The sequence below is a fragment of the Passer domesticus genome, chromosome 18 (assembly GCF_036417665.1).
Source record: "Passer domesticus isolate bPasDom1 chromosome 18, bPasDom1.hap1, whole genome shotgun sequence".
Lineage (NCBI taxonomy): Eukaryota > Metazoa > Chordata > Aves > Passeriformes > Passeridae > Passer > Passer domesticus.
The window spans coordinates 3,338,165-3,365,991 of record NC_087491.1 but is presented as its reverse complement, the minus strand read 5'-3'; the positions used below and the strand labels follow the sequence as shown (position 1 = coordinate 3,365,991).

The 27,827-nt window shown below is 49.4% G+C and overlaps 1 protein-coding gene and 1 long non-coding RNA gene across 6 annotated transcripts; one reads left to right on the top strand and one right to left on the bottom strand.

Annotated features, from left to right (window-relative positions):
* Nucleotides 1–43: 43 nt before the first annotated feature.
* Nucleotides 44–26,696, top strand: SLC31A1 (solute carrier family 31 member 1). 5 transcript variants are annotated; one of them, XM_064393731.1, is made up of 5 exons: nucleotides 44–93; nucleotides 19,568–19,717; nucleotides 21,918–21,990; nucleotides 22,376–22,544; nucleotides 23,122–26,696. In XM_064393731.1, the coding sequence occupies exons 2-5, from the start codon at nucleotides 19,613–19,615 to the stop codon at nucleotides 23,321–23,323; spliced, it is 549 nt and encodes a 182-aa protein (XP_064249801.1). In that variant the 5' UTR covers nucleotides 44–93; nucleotides 19,568–19,612; the 3' UTR covers nucleotides 23,324–26,696. The 5 variants fall into 5 exon arrangements, with proteins under 5 accessions (XP_064249801.1, XP_064249804.1, XP_064249805.1 ...); XM_064393734.1 differs by lacking the exon at nucleotides 44–93 and adding an exon at nucleotides 168–324; XM_064393735.1 differs by lacking the exon at nucleotides 44–93 and adding an exon at nucleotides 4,860–5,093.
* On the bottom strand, nucleotides 14,887–18,211 carry LOC135283201 (uncharacterized). Its single transcript, XR_010349052.1, has 3 exons — nucleotides 17,672–18,211; nucleotides 17,139–17,205; nucleotides 14,887–15,195 (listed from the first exon to the last, which is right to left on the bottom strand). It is a non-coding gene; the product is annotated as an uncharacterized LOC135283201 (long non-coding RNA).
* Nucleotides 26,697–27,827: the final 1,131 nt, after the last annotated feature.

Sequence of the window (27,827 nt, the reverse complement as noted above, 5' to 3'; positions counted from 1 at the left end):
GGGCGCGGCGGAGGGCGGGAAGTCGTGTGTCGGTGGTGGGGCGGGGCTTGGCGGCGGGGGCGGAGCAAGGCCGCGGCTCGTGGCGCTCGCGCGGTGAGTGACGGGCGCGCGCGCGGGGTGGGCTCGTGCCCCCCGCACCCCCCCCCCCGCCTGAGGGGCGCCATGGCCGCCCCCCCCCTCCCCTCAGGCCGGGACCAAGGCGGGCCCCAGGGCATGGGCAGCCCCGGGACGTGAGGGTGGAGGTGCGGGGCCAGCTCGGTGTGGGTGCAGGCAGCGCTGCCCGGGCTCCGGGAGAGGCGCCCAGCCCGGCCCTGCGGTACCAAGGTGAGAGGCGGCCGCGGGCTGCCCTTGCCGTGAGGGAGCCGCGGCCCGCCGGGGCTCCGGGCCGAGCCGCAGGGCCCGCACGGCTCCGCTCCGGGCCCTGTGCGTCCGTGGGGCTCGGGAGGGACGGCGGGGACACCCGGGCGCTGCTGAGCTCCAGGCTGGCTGTCGCTGGGATACCCAAGGGCACCAGCCGTGCGCTGGGTTCCTGACATCCCAACAGTTCCTTGCGTGTGAGCAGCCCCTCTGAAGCAGGTTCCCACGTTCACCTCGTGCCTTGAGAAGCACACCGTTTTGGTGGTTTGCTTAATGAGGTTTTTGTAGCGTGTTGTGGTTTTCCTGTGTTTTCCTCCTCTTGGAGAGCAGGTATCTCTATGTGCTTTGTGAGACCGGCTGGCTTTAATTTCACCTTAGATCCAAATGATGTTGAAACGCAGAAGAACAATGTGCAGGAGGTCAGAATGGCAATAAGGGTTGATATTTCCTGGCTCTGGGTGTTTGCTGGCACTGGTTGGAGGTTTGTACTGACTGGACGTTTGAGTCTGAGCAGGAAGCTGCCGGGTCTCTTGTGGAGCTGAGTTTGCAGTATTTCAGGAGTTTATTGCAATAATTGGGATATCAGTGGTTCCACTTCTAAAGGGAGAAGAAGATAAAGGGGTGTGTTAAGCAGCTTTTATATTGCAGAATGTGTGATGAATTTAGAATGAAACCTGGAAAGGGTCAGAATATTATTTCTGTAAAAAAAAAAAAAAGAAAAACCAAACCCACTATAATAATCTGGTGTAAATTCTCGATGGGAGGAGATTGTTCCAACTTTGGTAAGGCATGAACTTCCTTCCAATGGGAAATGTGCTCCCTTGAATGAAGAGAGTTTGTTGCTTTGGCTCCTGTATTTCTTCTGTCTGGTTTGTTGTTAATGAAGTTTTGTTTTTTAAGTGGTGAAGACCCACGTGGCTAAGTCCTGGTGGGGCACTTCAGTTTAGGTTTTACAGGTACAGATATCACAGAATCTCCTGAGCTGGGAGGGACCCACCAGGATCGCCCAGTCCTGTCCCTGCCCAGACCCCCCAGCAACCCCACCCTGGGCACCCCTGGCAGCGCTGGCCAAAGGCTCCTGGAGCTCTGGCAGCCTCGGGGCCGTGCCCATTCCCTGGGGAGCCTGGGCAGTGCCAGCACCCTCTGGGGGAAGAGCCTTGCCCTGAGCTCCAGCCTGAGCTGCCCTGGGTTACCCTGAGGCAATTCCCTCAGGACAGAGCAGAGCTTGGAGCTGCCTCCCCGGGAGGAGCTGCAAAGCCTGGTGAGTTGTGACCTCAGTTTCCCCTTCAGGATGAGCAATCCCAGAGCCCTCAGCTGCTCCTTGTGTGGCCCTTTCAGACCCTTCACTGTCTTCCTAGCCCAGTCTTATAACTGTGTATATTTCCTATTTTTTTTCACTGGGATTCAGCACTGGCCAGTTTTAATGCCATTGTGGGGAAGAGGCTGTAGCAGCACAACCTGCAGCACTCAGCAAGCATCACATCTTAGCCACTTGTCCTTTTTTCATCTCAGCTTTGTTTATAGTCCTCATCTGTATTTGAGTGTGCAGTGGGCTTGTGGTTCCACGCAGTTCCCAGGCAGAGGCCAGTCCTTCCTGTTTGTGCTTGAACTCCAAGCTCCAGAATGCTTACTAGTCCTGCTTTTTGTGCCCAGGTGGATGAAACGCTCCTCAGAACTGTTTATTAAGTTGATTTTCAGTCTGTTTGATCTTAACTTGCCTCTGCTTGAGCCTGAGGTCAGTAAAGCTTTTGCAGGATTTTTCATGAGTAACCATCTGGGATCTTATAGGGTAAGTTAGCGTTCAAGTTAATAATCCCAAATCCTGTCATTTATGGTGTAATGTTTCCTGAGGCTTTCATCAGGCTTTGGACTCTGCATTATTTTTTTCCCATCCTTCATTAAAAAGGGGGCACTGGGAATAATGTGTGAATGTTGTTGTTTTAATGAGGATTGGTTTTCTAACTAAGGATTTGTTGGTGAAACTGCACTGCTCTGCTGTACAATACAAAATTAAAGTGATGCTTTTTGCTGCAAACACAAAAATGGTTGCAATAAGTAGGATTTTGCTTCTTTTGTTCTCCCCCCCTCCAAAAAACAAGGTACTGGAAATATAAGAACTGGCAGGAGTTGCAGGCTCCCACACAACTTTGGATTGAGAATGGAGGAATTTTGTATAACCACTTCCTACTGAGATTTGGCTGCTTTTCATTTCATATCAGATTTCTCATCTAGGCCAGGTTGTTAACTAAGCTGTGAATTAGGATAATTTCTGCCCGTAGAGAGGAGGAATTAAATCACCTTTCCAAGCACTTCTGCATGTTTGCTTTTTTATTTTAAAGCTATCATCCCTGCCACTGACTCTGACCTGCAATGGTACAAGGACAAGGTTTGTGGGGTTTTTTGGGGTTTTTTTTTTTGTTTTGGAAAGAGGTTTGGGGGGATTTTTCACTTCACTTTTCCCTTTACAATGTAACTTCAAGATTTGGATTAGTGAGACCCTGTATCCCTGAACAAGAGGTTAATGCCTGAGAAGGGAGGGCATTGAGAATAATCTTTGCCAGTTTTGCATTACAAGTAAATGACAAAATCTGCCATGTTCACAGGGTGAGTTTTGAGCAGGGCCCTGAGGAGTTTCCTTTCAGCTGGCTTGTTTTCCAGTCAGATGTTAGGTCCAAGAGAAGACACAACTTTATGTTCTGTGAACTCAAATTAACTGTTTTCTCCTTTCCTCTGTGGTTTATTTGCTGTGAAGACCCCTCTAGCCAACAGAAAGCTGCCATGGCTCTCATGCAGAGCTCTTTCCCTGCTCTGGCCTGAAGGTCACCTGAAAGTTACCAGGAGCCTGCAGCAGAATTTTGGGAAGTTGAGCTGAAGCACATTGCCAGCATGAACTTCTCCACAAGTCTGCCAGGAAACCACTGGGAGTCTTGGCAATTTTTTCTTAGGGAAGGATGAAAAAGACTCAATCCAGTTTATCTTGTTTTTCTCTGAGAAATCCAATCTTAGTTAATCTACTCCATTGCCTTTTGCTTCAATCTAATTTTCTGGAAGTGTTCCCAGTCAGGTCCTGGAGAACACTATGCCTGTGGTTTTTTCATTAACCTTTTTTCCATCTGAAAGCTGGAATCTGCTAATGCAGAGAATAATGGCACGAGTTATTGTAAACAAATTAAACTCCTATTTTGCTGTACTTTCTAAAGCCTTTCATTTGTTGGTCCTGGAATTAGATTTTCCTGGTTTAGAAGCCAATCTAGACGTGTGAGGTTGTGATGAAATGGCTCCTTTTTAGTTTTCCTTTTTTATTTCTACAGTTTTTAGTGTAATTTCCCATTGTCTTCCCTATGCTATCAGTTCATATCTACAAGGGTCTCCAGCTGATTTCCAATGGCACTTCAGCAACTGTGACTGCAGCCAGAACAGTGGCTTTGCTTCCTGCTCTCTTCCTCTCTGTGGATATAATCTTAGAAAAATCTCATATTTGCTGTATCACAGATGTAAATAGCATTTATCATCTGCTAAAGAAGTTGTACAAGCATGTAATCTTCTCCCTTTATCTAAGTGACTGGAGCAGTCCATGGCAGCTCTAGAGCACTGGCCAAATGCTCCAAGTGGCTGAGGCTCTTCTGTTCTCACTGCTTGCTGAGCGTGTCCTGTTCTGAATCCTGGGAGGCTGGGAGAAAACGAGGAGCAGAGTGGAGGTGCTCTGGCAGGGAGCTCACAGTGAGTGCCCCGAGCTCTCCTGAGACTGTGGAAGAGCCACTTCACTTCCATAAACCTTCTTTTCCCACACTTACTCATTAGTTATCACAGGTTCAGATCTCTTTGCTCTGCTGAAGGTGCAGGAGCTTGGAATATGAGCTTTGTGATATATTTACCTGATCTTCTGGCTAACCAGGATAAGGGGAACCCTGGCAGTCTTGGCTGTTTTTTTTGCCTAAGCACTGCATCTGTTGGGGGAAGGAGTGCCTGGCAAATGCACTTTCAGACTTGTTTCACATTAGAGAGAGTATAATTTGGCTTGGCTCTGTAGGATTATGAAGTGCTTTGAGGCCACCTGTGAGGTGCTGTTCTCATCTGGAGCTAATGGTGTGAGCAGACTGGCTGGCCTGCTCCAGAGAGCTGGGAAAAGCAGCTCCTGGGAAGGGGGAGAGGCTCCTCCCTGTGACCAGCCTGCTCCTGGCTCGATGTCTCTAAGTGGTGGCTGCCCTCTGGCTGGGACAATGGCAGCAGCTCGTGCCACCCTGGCTGGGCTCTGCCCAGGCTGGACTGGGAGCCAGGGATCCCATCACTCTCTTGCTGCCCTGTTAACCTTCCCTGCTCCAAAGGTCTTCTGCTAAAGAGGCTCAAGCAGCTCACTGGCACAGCTGCACTGCGTTTTCAAGCTTGCATCTTTCACTTGGGAAGAAGAAACACAAAGGTGGAGCAGGCTCAAAGGCAGTGCTCCCAGTGGAGCCATCCCAGTTCACTCCTGCAGCCCTTGGGAAGTCACCGCAGTGCTGCCATCGCTGTGGCTCCATGGGAGGGCATTTCCAGTGGGTAAATCAACCCTTGTACATCAAAGTGATAAGGGAAGTGGGAGCACAAGCTCCCTGAGGAACACACCCAGCCTCGGGGTACAGCTCAAGTGAAATGCAGTCAGTGTTCAGTCTGGTTTTCTTGGATCCCTTGTTTGTCTGAGCTCCTGGACTAATGGATTTGACAAGAGACTGAGTCATGATTTCTGGGTTCACTGCCAGGTGAGTTTTATACAAATCGAGTTACCACTGGCTTTGGTGCCCTTCATTAACTTGGAATAAGACATTATCTCAAGAGGATGTGCTGAACTTTAGTGTTTCAGGTGGTGTCACGTGAGGCTGAAGTGTGCTGGAGGAGCATGTTGTGGATACTGTAAGGCTGAAACCTGAACAGCTGCAGACACAGTTAGTTGGGAGTTTCACAGCTGCCCTCGTGTTCCTGTTGTAGGCTTGGTTATACTTGTAAAGCCATTTTTGTGCTCTTTTCATAAAAGGCACAGAGCAGTATCTGTGGGATATCCTTCTGTATAGGTGGTAAAGCCTAATACACTTGAGTCTGATTATTTTGCTTCTAGGTTAAAAAAACCTCTTGGCAGCAGCCTGACTTTTCTTAATTTTCTGAATTCCTCAAGTAAAAGCCTCCAGGTCATCATAACAGCAGGATCATGTGCACTGCTTGTCAGTTGATCCTGTTTTGTGTAATTCTTGCTTGAAACCACAGCCCCCACCAAGAGGCCTCTTGTGTTGCAGGGCACAGCACAGCTGTTCTTGCACTTTTTCTGCTTTGTCCCTTTTCCTTTTTTTCCCATAGCAGTTGTTGGCTCCAGCTTTCCAAGCAGAGGGGTCCCAGAGCCAGGGTTTGTCTTGTATAGATAGTGTTGAAGAATTTCTGCACAATTGATTTATTTGCCTTTTTTTGTTGTTGTTGTTTTTGGGGTGGTTTTTTTTTTTTTTGTTTTGTTTTGGGGGGGGGGTTTTTTGTTTTTTTTTTTTCCTCACTTCCCAATGCTCCTAAAAACTGGCTGATAGCTTTGAAAACATCATATTTTTTCATTATGGGGCAAATAGAGTCACAGGGTGATTTGGGGTGGAAGGGACCCTAAAGCTCATCCTGTTCCACTCCCTGCCATGGGACACCTCCCACTATCCCAAGTTGCTCCAAGCCCTGTCCAGCCTGGCCTTGGAACTTCCAGGGATCCAGGGGCAGCCCCAGCTGCTCTGAGCACCCTGTGCCAGGGCCTGCCACCCTCCCAGGGAATAATTTCTTCCGAATATCTTGTCTTAACTGCTCTCTCTCAGTTTGAATACTAAATTACTTAAATACTAAAATAAACTAAGCTTTGTTGCAATATCTAGAAGCAAGCAAAGCACTAATTTATGTGATAGAGACTTGAATATTTGAAATGTGTTTTGGTTAATGTGTTGGAAAGTAATCTCTGCAATGCGCTTAATCAGAGAGTTCTAAAATCTCTTTGCATTTGTGCAAAGATTTTGTGAGGGAGACTCAGGAGCTGCTTCTGCTGCTCTGTGGATCTCTGTGTGAGCATCCCAGAGCTTGGTCTGGTCCTAAGCTAATCTGAGCAGTAGTTAATGATTAGCCTTTGATAGAGATAATGATGTGCTTGTCAGCATTATGTGAGGGTTGAGAAACTTTGATCAGTCTCAGACTTGTTGCCTTTCTGGAGAAAAAGGCTCTGCTGGAGTTGGTAGATGGAAAACCTGTCTCTGGAAGAGTAAGTACTCAGCATTTTTTAGCTCTGAATCATTCCTGCTTTGGATTAGCAGCTTTGTGGCTGTCCAGGGGTTTGAAAATGATGAAAAAGCCAGCATTTGAAGCTCTTTCCCAGAGTGGTATTTTGTCACTCATAGAAGAATTGTTGGTGGCTTTTGTTCTGGCTTTCCATGCCCTACAGTCGTGGCTCTTCCTGTCAGAAGAGTGTCACAAGGCCAAGGCTCTTCCAAAGATAAGTTCATTTCCAGAGAATTGAGCTGATTGCTCTTTTCCTCTTCTTGATACTGGAGATCTACCTTGCTGAGATTTTATTTTCAGTGTCTCAGTAATTTCAATAATACTTCCTTAGTTCAGTTGCATTTTCAAAGGGACAATGCTCTCTTCCATGGATTGGGGCTATGAATTCTTCTCTCTGAACCCTTACAAGTATTTGCATTGCTACCTGGAAGCTGTTTATATATCACTGTGCCATCCACTTGCTGTTTGCCAAGATCATGGATCAAGAGAAGGAAGGTGCCTCTGGTGATGGGTATTTGGCCTTAACCATCTGCCAAAACAGAGATTGACTTCCTGGGCTTAATTAAAAACCCACTGGAAAGGATTTTGCTGCTTGTGACCTGAGTTCTACCTTGCATTTTGCCCACGAACAGCTTGAGGCTTCTCAAAACAACTATTGGAGGCACAAAAGAATTTAATTCTTGGCTGTGGTAGAACAGGTTCTTGTGTCGGGGGACAGTCATGGATGGTGCTGCAAGATGAAATGAACACACATCCATTTTTCCTCTGGAAGAAAAGGTATTTTTCTGAAAGTCAGTCTTGTGAGCTCTTAGGTCTTTAGTCAAAGCCTGCACTTCAGAGGTGACCCTGACAGGCCAGAGCAGGAGCTGGAAATCCCAGGGTATCCCAGCAGGAGCTGACATCAACACATGGCTGTGGAGGCAAGGTTTGACACAGGCTGGAACGTGGCAGCTCCAGGGAAGGGGAATGGTTTAGTGGCCACCTTAAAACACTGTATCTGCACATGGACATGAAAAGAAAGGAGAGAAAGGGAATTGCTCTGTAAGGACACTTTCCCATGTGGTGGAAGGTAATGTGTACTGTACATGGAAAAACATGTGTGAATTGCTTAAACCTGTATGTGTCACACCATATGTATGGAATGGCCTCCTAAAAATTAACCAGGGGTTTTGGAGTGTGGTTTTCTTGTTATACAGATTCTCAAAACATCTGAAAGTCAGTTCAGAACTTGTACAAGTGTTGCCTTTTCTGGGCTAAGTCTGATTATAATGTTGAAAAGCAACCAGAGATGGAAAATTAACTGTGTGAAAATGGGGAAGTAGGGTAAGATCTGGGAATCTCCAGTGAATCACCTGTGCTGGACTCCCTTTTATGAGGCCTCTAATGAACCAGTGCTGTCCATTTATTACCCTCAGGTTGAGTTTTACCTGCATGGGACAAAGGTATTTATGCTGTTGTAAGATAACATCTGTAAAGAGGTAATAACAGATAACATCTGTAATCTGTAACTGACCTAGGAGAACTGGTCAACAGGGACTGAACGTGAGCCAGCAGTGTGCCTTGGTGGCCAAGAATGCCAATGGTTCCTGGCCTGGGTCAGGAATGGTGTCACTCTGCCCCTGTGCTTGGCACTGCTGAGGGCACACCTGGAGTGCTGTGTCCAGCTCTGTCCCTCAGTTTGGGAAGGACCTTGGGACACTCGAGAGCATCCAGAGGAGGCAACAAGGCTGGAGAGGGGCTGGGAACACAAACCCTGAGAGGAGCCACTGAGGGAGCTGGGGGTGCTCAGCCTGGAGAAAAGGAGACTCAGGGGTGCCCTCATCACTCTGCACAGCTCCTGAAAGGTGCCTGTGCTCAGCTGGGGCTGGGCTCTGTCTCCAGCAGCACTGACACAACCAGAGCACACAGCCTCAAGCTGGGCCAAGGGAAATTCAGGTTTGGTATTAGGAAGAAGTTTTTCACAGAAAGGTGATAAAGTTCTGGCATGGCTGCCCAGGGAGGTGGTGCAGTCCCCATCCCTGGGTGTGTTTAACAAAGCCTGGATGTGGCACTGGGTGCCAGGGTTGAGTTGAGGGGTTGGGGCTGGGCTGGACTCGATCTTGAAGGTCTCTTCCAGCCCAGTGATTCTGTGATTTCTGTGTGTGGTCCTTCACCTGCGTTAAAGGCACACAAATGCACTTCTAGGATACATTGAATTACTTTTGGCTCTGAGGAAACTTGTACTTCCTTTCTTGGGAATACACTTTTTGACTCTGATTTCATTTTTTGTCTCCTGAGATTATTTTACAGTTTTACAGGGTTTAAGGCTCAAAGACACCATAAAATCAACCTGGTCAGAGCTGTTTATGCTGTGTAGCCTGGTGTGTCCTTCCTACTCCAGCCAAGCATGGAGCAATGGTTTGTCAGGATTAACTTGCAAGTAGTTCTCTGTCTTGCATCCAGACATATCTGTCATTGCTTAGAGATGGAATGCTTCTGCATATGGCCACTGAACAGCCACAGACAATAATCTGTGTCCTTATTCTGTGGACAGGCAGATTTTTGTGGGAAACAGGCTCCTTTCCATAGGTACAAGTGGTGCAGGAGGTGTTGAATGTGTAGAAATCTGGATGTTGAATTAGTGGGCATGATAAAGAAGCTTGTATGCAAATGGTGAGGTTTTTTGGGTTTTTTGTGGATTTTTTTGTTTGTTAGGTTTTGTTGGGTTTTTTTGTTGTTTTTGTGGGGTTTTTTTTGTGATTTTTTTTTTTCTTTTCCTTTTCATTTGGAGAGAAAACTTCTCCCTTTATTTAAAAAGTGCCTGTTACAGGTAGAGGAATACAAGCTAGAAACTGTTCTTGATTAGGGCATATGAAATAGGAAGTGAAATTCTCTACTAGGCCTGGTTTTCCTAAGGAAGCAGAAGTTGTCTAATCTTATAGAATACTCATCTTGTAAGAGGGGGTTCCAAATATTAATATATTTTTATATTAAAAAGTTTTTGAAGAGTATCACAAGGCTCAGGGCTGTCCCATTTGTTCTCAGCAGGATGGTTCCTGTTCTCTGGCCATATGGATCACATCTCCCTGGTCACCATGCCTGTGTTTGGTTGTGTAACATCTGAGCAAAAACCACCACTGGGGATAAAGGAGTATCTATTTATTCAGAATTATGTAATCTTGGAAAATATGGGTCACATGGCCCTGCTTTTCTTCTCCATTTCCTGGTGCTGTCCCATGTCTCCTCCCTGCTCAGGATCCTTGGCTGTCCTCAGCTGAGGGGTGAGTGCTGAGAGTTTTTACCAGGAGGTCCCCAGGGACTCCTGAGTGAGCCCCACCCACCCTCCTGCTCCTCCACTCAACACAGCTCTTACTGCCCTGGCCTTTGAGCCATTCTGCCTTAAATCTGCCTCAGCTTCCTCCCTTCCTGCCAGATTTCTCCTCCCTGGCTGCTGGATCCTGGGGACTTTGTGAGCTGGATTTGTGTTGTTGTGTTCCTGTGTCATGCCCCTGATGCTGTGTGGAACAGAGGGAAGCTCTGATGGTGTGGCCTGCTGGGCTGATGGCTTCAGAGGGCTCTGACCTGCACAGGGGGGGCTGAAGTGCTTCTGTAGATGCCTCCTGGGGACAGCCTTGATAGAAACATGTCAGTTCTAGCTCTGAATTCATGCTGGCTTTGGCTATAAGGACTTTCAGTGTTTGCCATGCCTTCTATCCTGGATGTTTCACAAAGAAATTTTAACTGGCATCCTGTGCCAGTTTCTGTATCTCTGGTGCTGTGCTGCTCTCTGCAGAGGACAGAATCACCAGCTGTGGTGCAGCATCTCTGCTTTGGCAGCTATGGGAATGGCAGTCACTCCTCAGCTCTTGCATGTCCTGAGGTGCCTCAAGTCTGCCACTTTCCACAAATGGCTGTGCTCTTGTGTGCCAGAAAGGGGGACAGTTGCTTCATCCACCCAGACAGAAAGGGGAACAATGGACAGCAAAGGGCAAATAAGGGACCCAAAAGGTGGAAGAAATGAAAATGGGGTGGAAAAACACTGTCTATGTACAGAATGGAAGAAATTGTGCTCTTGGTGGGCTTGAGCAGGACAAGGCACTCCTGAGTGCAGGAGGCAGAGCCCTAGTGCAGAATGCATGGCTTTGACATCCCAGAGGACACTGGTATCCTTGCTGGTTTTGCCCAGAGGGCAGAGCTGGCTGGGGGCTGTTCTCTTGGAGCAGTAACATGGAAAAAGGGAAAGTTTTGTGGCAGATGAACGGGGAAACTGAAGTATGTAAGAGATGCCAATCACCTTTTAATTGGCGCCTTGTCACTATTCCTCTTCAGTGCCTGCTGATGTAGCAGTTCTAGCAGTTCCCCTTTATGAATACAGTCCTGACTGGCATTTATTGGCAATAAAAGCAACTTGTGGTTGACAGGTCTGTTCCTGGCCCTCTGCTCCTGGTCAGTGCACAGGCAACTCTAGGCCAAGTGAGCTCTGCTTTCTTCCCTGAGCTCCACTTTGGATTTGCTTGGCTTATTACAGTCCCTTGCTGGGGTTCTTCAAGATAACCAAGGCTGGAATGTGCTCTGATCCTTGGAAAGTGTCCCACTGGGGACTTGAGGTTAATTTGGGCTCATGCAGGTTGAAAGTATTTGTATTTGATCAGAATGGGAGCAGGTTATTGCTGAAAACTTCATGTCATGGCATTCTTGACATCAGCTTCTGCCAAATGAGTGTGCTGTGCCCTGCCTGGTTGTCCTTTGTGTGGATAAGAGTCCCTTGTGTGGATCAGTGTCCTCAGCCTTGTGACAGCCTCCAGCGTCTGTCTGGCACCCAAAATTCTCCCTTGAGCCAGGCTTCTGTGACAGATGTGCCCTGAGCAACATCTGCCAAGCAGACTGTTTTGCAAGCCTGCACCCCGTGGCATTCCCAGCAGCTGCCAGACCCAATCCCAGTGGAATTCTGGTGTCGTGCCCTTCCTTCTGTTGTGCATTGGGCAGGGCAAGGAGTGTGCTGTATTTGCAGAGGCATGGCAACGATCCAGGCACATGTACCCCCTGCTGGACTCTGAGCCCCAGAGCCTGGTGTGCACCTTCCAACCATTGTCACCACGGCAGAGGGCAAGGAGCTGTGCTGCTGTGCTGAGGAGATGGTGCTGTCCATGTCCTGCCAAGAGCGGGGTGCCCTGGGGAGCACCTGCTCATGGGGACCCCAAGATTTGGCCCAACAGTTGGAGGCGTGGATCAGTTTGAGATTGCAGTGCCTCTTTCAAAGGAAGGCATTCACTGGGATGTGTGGGAATGTGTGTGGGATTCCTTTGTAGATGAGGGGAGTTTCTACCCCCTGCATTGCTGGGTTTCTGAGGGACAGACTGAGGTGTGGCAGTATTGGTTCTGTCACCTCCTGCTAAAGGTTCCTGTGGTCGTTGTGGAAGGGATCTTACCTGTGCTGCCAAGGCAAGGGTTGGGAGGTGGGCAGCACAAGCAGAGGGGTGTCGTAGGGTAGAGTAGGATAGAAGAGGAATAGGAATAGGGTAGGAATGTTAAGTCGGAAGGTACCTTCAAGAATCATCTGGTGTAACTGCCTGGTCTCAGCTGGATGGAGACAGGGGAGGATCACTCTTGGATCTCCATGCAAAGCTCTGAGTGCGTTCCAGGTGTTTGCACATGTGCTGGGTCAGACTTCTCTGCAGAAATGAGTCTACAGCCAGGAAGGGCTTGGCAAGGACTCCTCAGCTTTGCCACACTTCTCACAAGGATCCTTTGACTGCTTTGCTGTCTCCTGCAGTTTCAGTATGGCTGAAGAAAATGCTTGACCACAGGGGAGGCTCAGCCTGACTCCCTGTTATTTTGTCACCTTTACACAGCTTTGCCAGCATTTCTCAGCCTTTCCTCTGATGTTACCAGGCTTAGAGCCTGAGGTTTTGTGCTCTGCAGGGTTGTTTTCAGCTGCCTTTCACTCCATGGGCCTGTGGGTAATGACATGGTGTGTGCTTCACCTAATGAAGTTCAGTATATTGTCCTGTAAAGAACAATCTGTCCCGGGATATTTTTTCTTCTTGTTCAAAGATTACAGATTTCCTGAGGCGTCGGCAGAAGCTGGGAGATTAGGAATGACCATCCCCTTCTAGCAAAGCCTCTAACAGAGGGTGACCAGCCAGGTTTGCTATGAAAACAAACTCCATCAAAGGGCCATTATTGTAGCCATGCTGAGAGGAAGAGCTCTGGCCCCTCCTCAAGTGATGGGGGTTGTGCTGAGTGGCTGTGAGCAGCTTTGCTTTACTTGTACAGCTGAGGAATGCTCTGATTCAGAGCAGAGGACAGGACTTTAAGGATTGAACGTATGCTGATATTTCATCATCTTGTTTTAATCTTAATTTTAATTAAACATTACTTAATGCATATTAACTGCATCAAGCTGCCAAATGATGTGGTGGAAGCTTGTGTGAGCCAGCATCCCAACTGGAATCCATAGTCTGGAACTGGAGCACTCTGGGGTTTTTGCCATGTCTGTGGGTGCTGTGTGATGGCTCCATATGGAAGGGGCAGCCTGAGCCTTGGGGACACAGCAGCCTGGTAAAGAGAGGGACAAACATATTGGCACCAGAAACACAAGGATTTGGGAAGAATAAAATAAGCAAATGATGGCAGCCAGGAGGCCTGGAGGATGGGTGTTTGGAGGAGCAGGTACTGCAGGGTGTGATTGTTGGCCCCAGCCCTGTCATCTGCCTGTGCTGCAGAGAACCTGAGCTCAACTCTGGTTTAAAGTGTCACCCCCAAACCTCCCTGTGTGGGTGACGTAGTTTTGTTTCATTCTCCTTCCACATCCTGCCTGTGGGGTTTGTCAGGATCACCTTAATAAGGGTCTGTCTCTGCAGAGTGGTTTTGATGTGCCAACACTTTGTCATTATCTTCAGCATCCACAACTGTGCTGTAATGGTTCCAGCTGGGATCCTCGGTGGAGGTGATGGCAGGGGATCAGATCTGTGTGAATTTCTTCCCTCACAAAATGTGAAATGGCTTTTAAAAGCCCATTCCTTGCCTGTGCTGGGAGAGCTGGGCTCTGGGTGCTCCCAGCTTGGCTGCCTGTCCCTGCTGACTGCTTCCATCCTGGCATTCCTTCCACAGAGACTGCCCAGGCATTGTCCCTTTTTGAACCTGAGCACAAGATGTTGTCTGAAGCCTGCTCAGCTCTTTTTTTGCCCATTATTCTCCACTCCCTGCACTGCAGCCTCTGGCATGTGCAGCTGGACATTCTCCAAAGTGCCTGTCATCCTTCAGAAGTTCTGAAACCTGTGGGTGGGAATAGCCCAGCCTGCTCACAGGTAGACAGGGAGAATGTGCCCTGTGTCACACTGTGGGTTCCTGCTTGGCTCTGCTGATCCAGATTGAATCCAGCAAGCTTCCATGATCAGGAACAAGCCCAGGAAATCCAAATTTGTACATCCTTACCCTCAGTGTGTGTTGGAGCTCCTGAGCTGTGCCCTTCTCTTTCCCTTTATCCAAACTCCTTCGGGTGTGTTGAGCTTTTGTGAAGCCTTAAACTTCTGGATTAAGCTTTAGGATGAGACTCTAAGGTGGCGAGGCAGTACCAGGGCAAGCCACAGTTCTGCTGTGAGCTCACAAACATTCCTTGAGTTCTTAATATAGCTCTAAGAGTTCCTTCTTCAGGAATTGTGCAAGGGAAAAACAGAGGTGTGCAATTAAATGTGCTGGGCACAGCACAGTCCCTCCCTGTGTCTCAGTGCCAGCCTGGGGTTGCTGGAGCTGCTTGGGAGAGATCCAAGGGGAGTTTTCACACTGGGAAACAGCAGTGTGTATCTGTAACACGTGTTTTGCTGCATTGCTGAAGAATGTGGTGTTTGTTCCCTGTGTCTTTAAAGTGTGTCTTTACAGCTTGGCCCAGGGGCCCTGGCCACCCTTGCTGGGTGCTGCCACAGCATGAACAGGTGGAATTGGTCTGTGCCTTTAAGCAGCCCTGGAGCTCTGCCTGGCATCCTGGAAGAATCTCAAGTCCACCCATTTGGAAAGGAAGCAGTTAAAGTAGGAAAGTTTGCCAGGAAATTGAATAAACTAAAAGCAGTGCTTGGGTCTCCTGATGAGGAGCCCAGCGGAGCCCACAGCTCGAGCCAGTGAACAGAGCTGCAGTGTCTGCAGGCTGCTGCTCCCCTCCCACTCCACTGACAGCCCTGCTCAACAAAAAGGGAATTGGGCTTGGGACCACGAGCTGGGAGCCAGTGGAGCTCGGTGTGCCAGCAGCCCTGCTGTAAGTAGAGCAGCTCTACCCCTGGGTGCCTTTTCCATTCCTTCTGTGCTTTTTCTGTAGCATTCCTTTGTGTCGTGCAGCACTGAGCCATATGTGTGATGTAAACAACAGGTCTTTGCTTTTCCAGCTTGCTATTTTTAATAATTTTCCCTTGGCTTTCTTTCAGGAGCTTTGATTTTAATTCTTAGTAAATATTACCAAGTGTTTCTTGCTTGTTCAGAAGAGAGGGACCTCCTGACCTGTTCTTGATATCAGAAGTGTTGGTGGAGAGACTTTGGGTACGAATCACTCCAGCTGTTCTGAAAGGAGCCAGTCCTGTGCTGGCCACTGCAGCAGCACCCTCTCTGTGGGAAAAATAACTGCTCTAAAGGAGTCTGGAGAGGGGATTTTTAAGGCTCTGGTCCTTTTGGGCAGAGCCAGTGACATTTTATTTATTGGGTTTTCTGAAGTGGTTTGGGAAAGGTGAGGCACTGTTTAGAAGGGAAGAATTGATGCTGTAGTGGGCATTGGTTTAGGGCTCCAGTGTTAATCCTCTTGGACTTGTGATTTGGAAAGGGGCTTCATTCCCTTTGGGACTTGAAGGAAGATCTGTTTGACACTGAGCTGACTGTAAAGTACTTCCAGGGAGCTTGGTAGATCCTTCCTATAATGTGTCCTGTTCCTGCATGTCCTGTGTTTCTGCATTGAAAGGTATATTTTCCTTGGGTGTTTGCCACAGGAAAACCTGTGATGTGCTGTGAAGTTGCAGGACTCTGGATGAGCACAGCAGAAGCAATAGATTGGGAAGCTGTGGAGGGGGTTGTGTGTAATGGCAGTGATCTTTGGCTGAGACCTGCCTGAAAGGACTGCTCTGGCTTGGCATCTCATCTGATCCAGCTCCTTCCCCTGCCCTCGTGTGTGCCCTGCCACCTCCTGCCTGTCCTCCCCCTCTCTGTGCCCTGGAATTGCAAACATGGCCTCCTGGTATGTGTGAGGTGGGGCAGCACTGGTTTGGGGCTGAGGGTGATCCTGGTGCTGACACTTTGCTGCTGCTGCACCTGTCCTGAGCCAGCCTGGTTTGCAGAGCTGCCAGTGGCAGTGCAGGGCTGGGACAGAGCCCTCAGTGTGAGCAGGGCCTGCCTGAGGTCCTGCTTAAAGAAAGAGAAGTCCTGTGTGGAGCTCTGAGTCTTGCAGTTTTCCTTAAAAATCTGGGGGGTTGTGAAATGGAGGCTGTGGCTTCTCTCGCCTGGGGTAACAGCACTGGGAGGGAAAGAAAGAAGCCCTGGAGGAGAATTTCCTCATTCCTCTCTCCTGTTTGTTTTCTTAGGCTTAGGTTACTGCAGAGCACAAAAAAAAGTCACTCTGTGTGTGTGTCCCTTGGGAGAGGTACACCCTGGGGTCTGTCCCCTTCAGGTGTCCAGAGTTCCTGAGCCTGAAGCAGCCAGGGGCTGTGGCAGGTCCTTCTCCAGGGCTCCATGCTCAGGAACTGCTCCAATGCCTCTCCCTCCCAGGGCAAACATATGGAGCAGGCAGCAGCCAGAGATCAAATACTCATTCAGGCAGAAATACCTGCTGAAAGCTGGCTTTGTACAAGGCTAAACCTATTTAAAGAATTTACAATAATAGAAACTTGTGTGGGGTGGATTTTTTTCCTCCAGGTATGGAGTCAGCCTTGCTAAAGCACCACCTTCTTGTGACACACAGAGCTCCACATCTGTCAGTTTGTTTCTTAGGAGCTGTGCAAACCAGCCAGGGATTTGCAGCTTGAAGTATTACACACCCATTAACCTGTTGCTGCTGCTGCCCTATATATTGATTTTTACCTTGAGACTTAGGTAGAGATCTGCCAAGTTGTAAATCAGAGTCTGATTGTCCACTGGAATGGATTTATTTTTAAACAGGAATTTATCCACTGTTACCTTCAGTGACACAAAACACAGCTGAAGTGGTTCAGATGAGGTTATTTCCTCTTAAGCTACTTAATACCCCATCCTTTCAGGATCTCATAAAATGTCCTTCAGCCCTGGGTGACTGCAGCAAAGGGTTGGATTTGGTGTTGGAGCACTGGGATAGCAGGGTGGGAAGGAAATGCTTGGGTGTGGGGGTCAAGGTTGCCCTTTGTAACCTGTACCAAGGCCTGCACAGCCACAGGCAGCCACTCCTGAACACCTGACCATGTTCTTTGTCCCTACAGAGTAAATATCCTGAAACACAACCACTGTTTCTCCCTTTCTGCAGACAAATGATGATTAGTGAGAAGGAAAGGAATGAAAAGCTGGACACAGCCCAGCCACGAAGGCAGTTTTACCTGGTAACCAGCCAGGGCTTCTGTGGAGCATTTTGGAACCTGCTGAGCTTGGCAGGAATGTGAAATTCTGAAAGGAATAAATAATCATTGGACACTAGCTGGTGAGGATGTTGTATTCAAAGGAAGAGCAATGGATCATTCAGCTGAGAGAAGAGGGAGGAGACAGGGACAGCTCTAAACTCTGCTCCCTGTGACAGGGAAAGGAGCCAGGGAAGGGCTGGGGCTGGGCCAGGGCAGCTCAGGCTGGAGCTCAGGGCAAGGCTCTTCCCCCAGAGGTGCTGGCACTGCCCAGGCTCCCCAGGGAATGGGCACGGCCCCGAGGCTGCCAGAGCTCCAGGAGCCTTTGGCCAGCGCTGCCAGGGATGCCCAGGGTGGGGTTGCTGGGGGGTCTGGGCAGGGACAGGGCTGCGCTGGGTGATCCTGGTGGGTCCCTCCCAGCTCAGGATATTCCATGGTTCTGTGATTCCAGGAGATTTTGGCTGCAGGAGAGGGGAAGTTCTTGTGTTACGTCTTTCCTCTCCCAGCACATTTACCTTTGATCCTGTGGGTAAAGCACTTGGGCCATTCTTCTTCCTTCCCTGATGCAAAAGACAATTTGAAGTTTGTGTGTTTTGGCAGAGGATTCTTTTCCCAAGTGTTTTGGGACTGCAGTTCTAGAGTTTGAACATTTCAGCTCTGGAACAGATAATCTTCCAAGCTATGCCATATGGAAATCACACTGGTCACTCTGCACTGGTGTTCCATGGGCATTCCATTCCCTTCCCTTGGTGCTCCATGGGCATTCAATTCCCTTGGTGAAGTTTTTCTGTGTCAGCTGAGCTACTGCTTGCATTTTTCTCCCTCCTATTTATCTCCCCGTGAACATTTTTCTGGTCTCAGTATTTAAGCACAAATCAGGGACAAAGTGAGCTAAAAAATATTAGCAGAAATATGGACAGGGAATTCATTCTGCTTTAGCCAGTGCCATTGGATTCTATGATTCCAAGTTACTGTCCAGGGGAGTATTGTGAGGTTGTCTGATGAAATAAGACACGGGGTGCAAACTTCTGCACAGAGATGGAGAACATACCTGAGCTGTGGGTACCTGGTGTCACTTGTTGTGCTTCCCTGCATTGTTTAATTTCTGTGTTTGCAGGGTATTACTTCTGTCTTTCTCTTGAGTGCTTCCCCAGCATGGCTGACTCAGTTTTCTCACCTTCCCCAAATCTTTCATTTCTGTCATTGCTCACTTCAGTTCAACCCCAAAGCCCTTGGATATCCTCTGTCATGGGGCTGCACTGGCACTGCTGTTCTGGGCCACAGTGACCCCTGCACAGGGTCACTGTCACAGCCGAGCCAGCTCCACCACCAGCTGCCTTTCAGGGCTTTAGTTGCTACTTCCAGTTCAGAAAGCTCTTCTAGAGTCTCATTTCCTCTCTTCAGTCTAAATATAGCCATGCCTACCTGTTCAAACACAATGCTGCCTTTTGGTTTAAAAACTGAAAAATCACACTTGTAAACTCCTCTGATGATTTATGTGGAAGGAAGTCTGTCTCTCATTTCTTTTTAAACTTTAATTTAATAAAGTATCCAAACTTTGCTTTTTATTTCCCTTGGTTTTACTTCAGTGCAGGACTGGAGTAAGGGCAGGGTCCAGTGGGACAGATGCTGTGCTTTCAGCACTGCATATTCCCAGGTTATTCCCAGGTTATTTTCTCTCCTGTTGCTGTTTGAACCTGATGATTTTCATTTCCACCAGCAATTGCCAGCCCAGGCAGTGCTGGCCCAGAGTGCAGCAGCCATGCCCACAGGTGACCAGAGAGGGTATTTTTATTTATTTTTTTAGTGTGTCCAGACATCCCTGATTTGTGGTAACCAGATTAAGGATTGGGACTGGCAGCCTCTTGAGTGTTTCTCTCACTGTGGGTAATGTGATTACAGGGGAGATGTGGCAATGCAAAGCTCATGGAAATGAAATTGGATTGCCTGTAGCTGTTGCAGACCTTTGCCTGACAGTAGGTTCTGTACCAACTAACACAATTTCTGTGTTAAACATGTTCCCAATAAAATGCATAACTGTCAATTAAGAGAAATCCTGTAATCTGATCCTTTAGTAGATGCAATTTAAAGTGGTGCTTGTGATATTTCTCCCTCTTGCAAGACTGCACTTGGGAAGGGGCTCTGTTTTTTCCTCATGCAGATAAGAAATGTTCCTTTATGCTGAGCACTTGCCCCAGGTGCCATCTCAATCAAATTAGGCTGCAGAGGGACACACCTCCTTTAAAGTGTCCTGCTGTGTGCTCTCTGCAGCCAGAGCAGGACCATGAGGAAGCTCCAGGAGTTTTCCAGAGGCAGCAGTTCTCAGCGGCTTGGAATATTTTCTCATGCAGCAGCAGTAGAGAAACCACATTCTCTTTAGAAAAGGGCTTCATTGTTTGTTTGTTTTTCAGGGTCCCACTTTTCTATGTGCCTTTCTGAATCTCTCTGTCCTCAAGATGTCTCACCACATGAACAGCTCCACGCTGCCAACCTCGCATCCTCCTGAGCATCAGCACCCTTCCACCACGGCCTCGGGACACGGCCACGACATGATGATGATGGTGAGTGGAGCAGTCAGAATTAAGCAGAGAGTTTTTCCTTCTCTGTGGTTCAGAGTAATCTGTCATCTTAAAGACTGTGCTCTGGAGAGCTGGAAATGACCCTGAGCTCTGGAAGGCAGGAATCCATCCAGGTTAAACCCAGATCCTGTTGTGGGTCTTCTGAATGAAGGAGCGGTGTGAGGGGTACAGAGCAGGAATGGATTTCACCTGGAGATCCTTTGGTAAAATTGTCTTGTCTTGCAAAAACCTTTCCAGCAGCCAGCCTGGTGTCTGCTCTGCAGCCAGCTAAGGGCAGAAATGCAGAGTTTTCCTGCAGGAAACAGATGGATGGAGTTCTCCAGGCTGGCAGTGGGAGCCCCAGGCAGCCCTGAGAGGGTTTCCCAGCACTGTGAGGGGCTGTGCTGAGCTCCCTCTGTCCCTTCCCTCCTGAACCCTCAGAGCACACTCAGCTGGGGAGCACAGCAGTGCCAGGGCTCCTTGCCACGTTGGCATTAAGGCTGCATTGGTCCTGATTCCTGCTGCTCCAGCTGACTTTGACTGCAGCAGGATCAGACTTGTGCATTCTGGCATCACTGAGGCTTTGCAGAAATCCTGGCCAGAGTTTCCATGGAGGTGGCCAGAGGATCAGTGTTTGTGTGTAGCCAGTTCTAGGAACTTTTTCAGCTTTTTCTCCTTTTCCTAAATGCTTTTGGAGTGAGTTTCAGATTATTAAAACATTCTGTTTATGATTAAATTTCAAAAGGAGGGGAGAGAAGGCACATTTCTATTTCGTATGAGAGTGTTCTCAGGAGCGGATTTTGCAAACTATCAGTTGGAGTTTGTTTGCCAGCTCTGTGCCTGAGCAGAGAACCAAGAATCTCTGCTTCTATTTCTATTGCAACCAGTGTCAGAGCAGGAGAGGAGAGCTCCAGAGCAACCTTGGTGGCATGGCCCACGTGGAGCTCTCAGTCCAGCACTGCCACTGCTCTCCTTGTGGAGCTCTTCCCATCAGCTCAGTATTGGCATCCCTGGGCCATTACTTTCCATGTAAATGTAACTTCTTTACAAATGTCAAGTGTTCACTGGATAGTTACAGGATCCTGCCTTGCCCTGCAGCTGAAAACTGTGAGTAATTGCACAAGATTTTGAATTCATGTTGCAAATAAATCTGTCAGGGAAGGCAGTACATAGGTGCAGCATCTTAGATAACAGACTGAGCACATTTAATGTGTGTTTTCCCAGTCCTCACTGGTACCAAGTAACAGGCTCAGGTTCAGCTGAAGTTCTTTGATTTATGTGGGTTTTGTTTTAAATGTAAATATGTTCAATTCATTGAAGAGATGAAAGTACTCTCTAAAAGGTGTTTTACTGTAAATTCTGCTCTGGGGAAAATGAGCTGATTCTTACAGATGCTGAAATGAATCATAATTCTGAGCTTTAGCAAATAACCTTAATTAAGCAGCGAGGGAAGTTCAAAGAGAAGTTCCTCTTGCTTGGTCAGGACTTCCCATGTGAAAACCCTGTGTGCAGTTGTGCCCAAGACACGCCAAGCTGTTTTTACCTAGATGAGAAGTTTTTATCACCTCCAGCTGGCCTGGGGATCTTTGCTGTTTCCCCTTCCCACAGCATTCACTGTGCAGGCTCAGGAGCCCTTATTTTCACCCAGGGCCAGCTGTGAACTGGCTTTACCTCCTTGTGTAGCTGTGTTTAGTCCTCTGTTCCCCACAGGATATTGGGAATTCCACAGGGAGACAACACTGCTGGCACAGTGCAGGAGGGGACCAGAGGACTCACCTGTGCAACCCTTACCTGTATCATCCAGACAAGGTCCAAGTGGGGAAGGGGAAGTGCCCTGTCCCTCAGCTCCTGAGGGGATGAGGAGCTCCATGGAGACATCCCAAACCCCTGACAACTGCTGATGCTGAGGGAAAAGGAGCTCCAAAGGCAAGGGGAAGGCACTTTCCTGGAGTTCTGTGAAGGACAGGACCTCCTGCCCAGGACTGCCTGAAGGAGCTGGGGACTGGAGCCTGGAGCATCTCATCCCTGTCTCACTTGTGTGTGTTACACCAGATCTACTGGAGAGTTTCTTGGTGTTTAGGTGGTGACCAAATAAATGGATCTGAGTTCTTGTTCTGATACAAACCCCATTGCTGCACCTTGCTGTGACCTCCTTGGGATGAGCTCTTCAGGCTCATCTTGGTGTTCTTTGTGTTTTGGGCAGGCCATGACCTTCCACTTCAGCTGTGAGAATGTGCCATTGCTGTTCTCTGGACTTACAATCAATTCTGCTGGAGGTTAGTAACACTGTCTTGTGCAGTCCAACCAAAAGGTTTTCAGTTGGTGTTCCAGGATCCACGTTTCAGGAATTACTTTGTTACTTGTGCTAAAAATGTGTGGACATGCTGTGTTGAGTCTGGTTTAAATGGCATCTGTGGGGTGAAACAAAAATTAAGATATTTGTAGAGTTCAAGAATTTGATTTTATTAGCAAAAGTGATTGCTGCTTTTGCTTTATGGGTGGAATTGCAGTGAGTGTCTGGATGAAATTCCCAGTTCCCACCTATCTGTGCATGCACAAGAGCCAGGCCGTGGCCTGTGCAGCACAGTGGGGTTCAGTCACACAGTGACTCTGCTGACACATTCTCTTGGCCAGAGGCAATAATGTTTCCTCTCTTGTCAGAAATGGCTGGTGCTTTTGTGGCTGTCTTCTTCCTGGCCATGTTTTATGAAGGCCTGAAGATTGCCCGGGAGTGTCTGCTCCGGAAATCCCAGGTCAGCATCCGCTATAACTCCATGCCAGTGCCCGGCCCCAACGGCACCATCCTGATGGAGACACACAAAACCGTGGGGTAAGGATTGCACTTCACTCTAAAGCAGAGCTCTGCAGGTGGAACTGGCACAGGAGAAACTTTGTGCAGCCAGTTTTGATCTCTGCAGTGTCCTGGCTCCAGACTGGGATCCTGCGTGGCACTGGAGGATGGGGGACACCTGGGGATGGGGGCAAAAGGAGGAAAGCAGCAAGGAGCCAGATGGGCTTGGGGTTTTTGTAATGAACACATTTGGGGGAGTTCTGAGGAACAGAGTTAGGATGTTACAGCCAGTGACCGCAACAGAAAACACTCAGGATCCTTTTGTTGACAGATAGTCCAGGCCTGTGTGCAGAACAGGAGCCAGTCAGCTTTTGAATGGGGGTGGTAAAAGAAGCTTGGCAAAGTCTGTTTCTCAGCTAGAGTTGTGTCCTCCCAGCAAGCTCTGCTAGTTTTGCTCTGTGAGCAAAACCACAGCTCCAGGTGCCAGCGCACACAGGAGTCCCTGCCCAGGCTGGTGTCACCTTCTGTGCCATCCCACGCCCACCCTGCTCCTCTTTGGGGGATGTGCATTTCCCACCTGTTCCATTTGCTGACTTGTTTGGGTTTGTGTTCCCAGCCAGCAGATGCTGAGCTTGCCCCACCTGCTGCAGACTGTGCTGCACATCATCCAGGTGGTGGTCAGCTACTTCCTCATGCTGATCTTCATGACCTACAACGGGTACCTGTGCATCGCCGTGGCCGCGGGAGCGGGCACCGGCTACTTCTTCTTCAGCTGGAAGAAGGCAGTGGTGGTGGACATCACAGAGCACTGCCACTAGCACTGGTGTGCCACAGGCCTCTCCACCCCTCTGCTCCCTGCCAGTGCAGCCACCCGAGGACTGGAGCGTTCCTGAGCTGCCAAGAGAATCATGATAAAGAAAATCAACTGGAGTTCACTACAGGTTCCTGGAGGGGTGCAGGGATGTGAGGAGCTGGGTCACGCTGCTCCCTTGACTCCTGAGAGTCCATGGCAGCCATTCTTGGCCAGGATTTGCTTTATTCTTAGATTATGCTGTGATTGAAATTAGTTGGCTGACAGGACTGTAGAAATTATTTTAAAAAGAAAACAAAACCATTTTATTTTTAAATTGTAAATGCTCATCAGAGAGGGTTTAATGAACAGTAGGAAAAGATCAGTTGCCAATAATGTGTGAATGGCTGTTTTAATTTTGATTTATTTTTTTTCAATGTGTACATAGTGCCAGGGGAGGAGATTGTCCTGGCATTGTGGCTTTTGGGGCCAATGACACCTTTTGCTGTAGGACTCAGCCTCTGAGGAAGATTTGGTGCTGCACATCAGATACACTCAGGTGTGTCCTGGCAAGGGAGGACTTTGACCCAAGGATGTGAGCTGTGTGCTTCAGGGCTTGGATGAACCTGAAGCCCACCAGAGAATGATGAGTGTTGTTAATCTGATGTATCCAGCAGCTTAACTCAGCCTCCAGGGACAATGCTTGAGTTTGGCTGCTTTCCCTTCCCAATTATGGAACAGATAATAGTTCTGTATTTCCAGGGCAAAAAGATTCCAAATAAACTATTGAACCCACAGGTACTTCATGTGGAGCTGCACCTGGATGGAATTAGAGCTAAGATTTGGGTTACAAGAACTGGTTCTGTAAATGAGGAAAGAGCTAAATAATGATTTCATGACACTAAAGTTAAAATGGCTGGAGGGTATTCCTGGCTGGAGTGAAGAGGGAAAACAACCATATTCCTGTAAAGGAGAGATTTGGGGATGAGGAGCAGGAAAATACAGGACTGCAGCAGCCTTCAGTGTCTTCCCAGGTGAAATTTGGAGCAGTGTGAGCTAATCCAAAAGTATTCCTGACCCAGATGGCTCCTCTTTGTCTTGATAATCACAGTGTGCCCATGCAGGAGGTGCAGGTTCTCAGTGCTGTGGGAGACAGTGAGGAGCTCAGTCAGTGCTGTGGGCTGTGCCCAGTGCCCAGGCAGGACAGGCTGTGAGGGGGCAGAACCACCCTGCTGCCAGGCCAGCCTTGGGGAGCAGCCCTGGTTTAGCACCTGGATGTTAAAAAGGTTGTGCAGAGCTGGAGGTGGTGGTGCAAAGCTGGAGTCTTCCCTCTACCCAGATTGCCCAGTTTGTGCCTGTACCTGGCTGGAAGAGAAGACTGGGAATTTGGGAAAGGCACTGAGAACAGGCACCACTTTCAAACTGGCACTAGTGTCTGGGACCTGCCATGACAGCAGGGAATCCTGCTGGGATAATGCCTCTGGGCACACACAGGAGGATTTTTTTTTTCCCCTGAAGATGCTGCTGGTGACTTCTGGCAGCAGCTGTGTGAGGAAAGCTGATCTTTGGAATGAGATTTTTTAGCCCCTGAGCCTTAGAGGGTGAAGCCATCCCTGTGTACCTGGGGGCTCCATGGTGCTCGTGCTGCTGTCCTGCACAGAGCCCACCCTCCCACCCTCTGAGGAAATCCACAGCTGCTCCTACCAGGGCTTGAACTGCACCTCCTAAAAGCCCTCCTGGGCTGATGCCAAGTGTTTATTTGGACATCTTGTTTTCTCTGGACAGTGCAACTAGAGAATAAAAGGAGCTGAGTTAAAAGCAGGCTTAGGTTCCTATGTAGCTGCTTTCTGTAGCAAATTCACATCTGAGTGAGAGAGGCAAAGTTATTTTCATGGAAAAGTTCTAGCCACCTCCTGCTGAGAGACAGGAAGAGTGCTTCCTTCCCCAGTCTGATCTTTGAAGGGAGTTCTGTCTGTGACAGAACCTGCTGGTGCTCTCTCTGCACCTGTCACAAAGGTGAAATTCAGGCAGTCATGGGAGGGGAAACCTCACCCTGCCCATCCCTGGAAAGCTGGGAGGAATGTTAGTGTTATACAGAGAAAATGGACAATCCCTTCCCACTCCTGCTGGAACTTAAAGGAAATCTGAGAGACCTGGAGCTGTTAAAAGCTGGAGATGGTGCTTGATGTGGGAGGTTTGCACTGCAAGGCTTGACCCCTGAAGGAGCTCAGGGTGACACTGCCACTGCTGCCATTGGTTTTTCTGGAAGGGGCTGGAATTGTTGCCCTCACAATCACAGGCTGGAGTGAGGAGTGGCTGTGTGGTGGCACTGGTCACCTCATATACCTCTTGCTGTGTCTTTCTTTGGAACAGAAGCTGCTTGGCCTGATCTTGCTGTCACCTTTTAGCCACTTTTCTGTGTATCCAAGTGGCCAGACTTGAATTCTCCGAGGGATGACTTGGAGATCAGGCTGTGGCTCATCAGTGTCAGTCTGGTTCTTGTTAAGTTTTTCTTGTTAAGCCTCGTTCTGCTTGTACCACCTGTGCCCCTGGAATTGTTTCCCCTGGAATGAGCTTCTCTTCTGCCCGTGCTGTCCCCAGAGGGCACCCAGCTTTCTGCAGCGTGCACAGGGAGGGGGCACTGCCCTGGCAGGGCCCACCTGGGCACGAGTCTCAGGTGCCCCAGCTGCTCCCACAGCCTGCACGAGGGCAGGTTTGGGCACCTAGGCTGCCCAGGGAAGGTGAGGGGGTGGCTGAGGAGAGCAGGGTGAGGCTGTGTCCCCTCTGCTCCGAGCTCCGTGTCCGGGCTGCTCCTCCTGCCATGGCTGTGCTTTCCCCAGTTCAGTGTGACAATCCAGAGCAGCCACACCTCCCCGTGCCAGCCTCCCCTGCCACCAGAGGCCAGCCGGGTGTGTTCTCAGCCGGGCTGCTGAGGCCCAGCCCGAGCAAAGCCTGAGCTCGCCGTGGGCGGGATCGGCAGCTCCGGGGCAGCCGCGGCCCGTGCTGAGCTCAGGGCTGTGCTGCTAACACGGGAGGGGAGGGGAGGGCTCCGAGGATGGCCGGGGCTGGGTGCACTGAACTCCTGTGCTGACACACGTGCAGTGTGCCCGCTGTGCTGCCCTGCTCGGGGTGACCCCCGTGCCTGTCTGTGCCTCCACATTGCCATCGAGGGAGCTCAGAGCATCCCGGCCCTGTCCCTCTGAGGGCTTTTGTTGCTTTTCTTTGAGTGCCTTTTGAGTTTGTCTGGAGCCAGTCCCACCCAATCCAGCAGGATTCCTAGTTTTGTTTACAGTGGACTGTCAGTTTTGTTTTTCCTCTTTGTGGCGGTAACTTGTCTGATGTTACTGTGACTATCAAGAATCTCCTGTACATAATTAACCAATAAAATTGATTGCATTTTACTCTGGTGGGGCTGTGTTTTGGGAACAGTCCTCGGTGCAGCCCTCGGAGGGAGCAGCAGGGCCCGTGCTGCTGTTCAGGTGCTGTGGGGTGGGGGTGAGCAGCAGCACCCTCGGGCCTCCCCAGCTCCTGGAGCTGCTGGAGTGGGAACGTGGGGGTTCCCTGAGGAGTCTGTGTTCCAGCTCAGTCACACTGCAGGTGTGGGGAGGGATGGAAAGAGGAATTGGTGCCTCCCAGATCTGCCTGCCCTGGAGTTATAGGGAGCTGTGACATCCTCTGAGGTGTTGTCCTCTCAGAGCTGGGAATGCCAGCCCAGCAGAGCAGCTCCTGATCGCTGCATGTGGTGTAAGACAGGAAATGCAGCTCTTTGCTAGGCCAGTCTGAAGTTCTTTCCAGTTGGAAAAGTTTGAAGTTCTGTACATTTTTCCAGCCTGACCTGAAATTTGATGCACCTACAACACGGGAAATCTGAATTTAACTGAAGTCTCCGGGAAGTCTGAATTTAACTGAAGTCCACTTTGGAGGAATGGTGAAAAACCAGACCTGGTCAGGGTGCTGAAGAGGTAGGAAACAGCCCTGGCCAGAGGCAGGGAGAGCCTCCAGCCCCTGAATTCCCTGTGGCAGCCTGCCCTGCTCCCTGCCCAGGCTGCAGGGAGCAGTTCCCTGAGCATCAAGAAGCTGCTCAGGTTTTTAAGTTGCTTCCTTCAGCTCACCCCACTGCCAGACTCCTCCTGAGTGGGCTCTGCCCCAAACCTCACCTTGAATCAAATCCGACCTCACCCTGCCCAGGCACCTGCTGAGGGTAGGTCCAGGGCCCTGCTGCAGAAATAAACCCACGTGCCCTTGGCCTCCTCACGTGGCAGCAGCCATAAGGAACTGGTTGGTGGCCTTTGCTCCACTGCAGGGTGACACCGAGCAGAGCTGGGTGAGGTGGAGCAGGGAGGTGCAGAGGACAAGCTGCTCCTCAGGGAATGTGGGCTGTCACTCCCCATCCATGTGGGCGGCCCGTGATCCCAGCCAGCAGCCATTCCCTGCCCAGGGCCCGGCTGTGATGCGAGGGGAGGCAGCTCTGGGATGCTTTTGGGACTGGCTGATTTAACAGACAGGGGGCTCCTTCCTGCTGGCCTTGGCAA

Excerpts from the sequence above, each read along its gene's own strand:
- SLC31A1 (XM_064393730.1), top strand. The coding sequence starts at position 14,684 with ATGAGGAGCCCAGCGGAGCCCACAGCTCGAGCCAGTGAACAGAGCTGC. Across the intron at positions 19,718-21,917 it reads GCCACGACATGATGATGATG|GCCATGACCTTCCACTTCAG; the intron begins GTGAGTGGAGCA and ends TGTTTTGGGCAG. Across the intron at positions 21,991-22,375 it reads TACAATCAATTCTGCTGGAG|AAATGGCTGGTGCTTTTGTG; the intron begins GTTAGTAACACT and ends CTCTCTTGTCAG.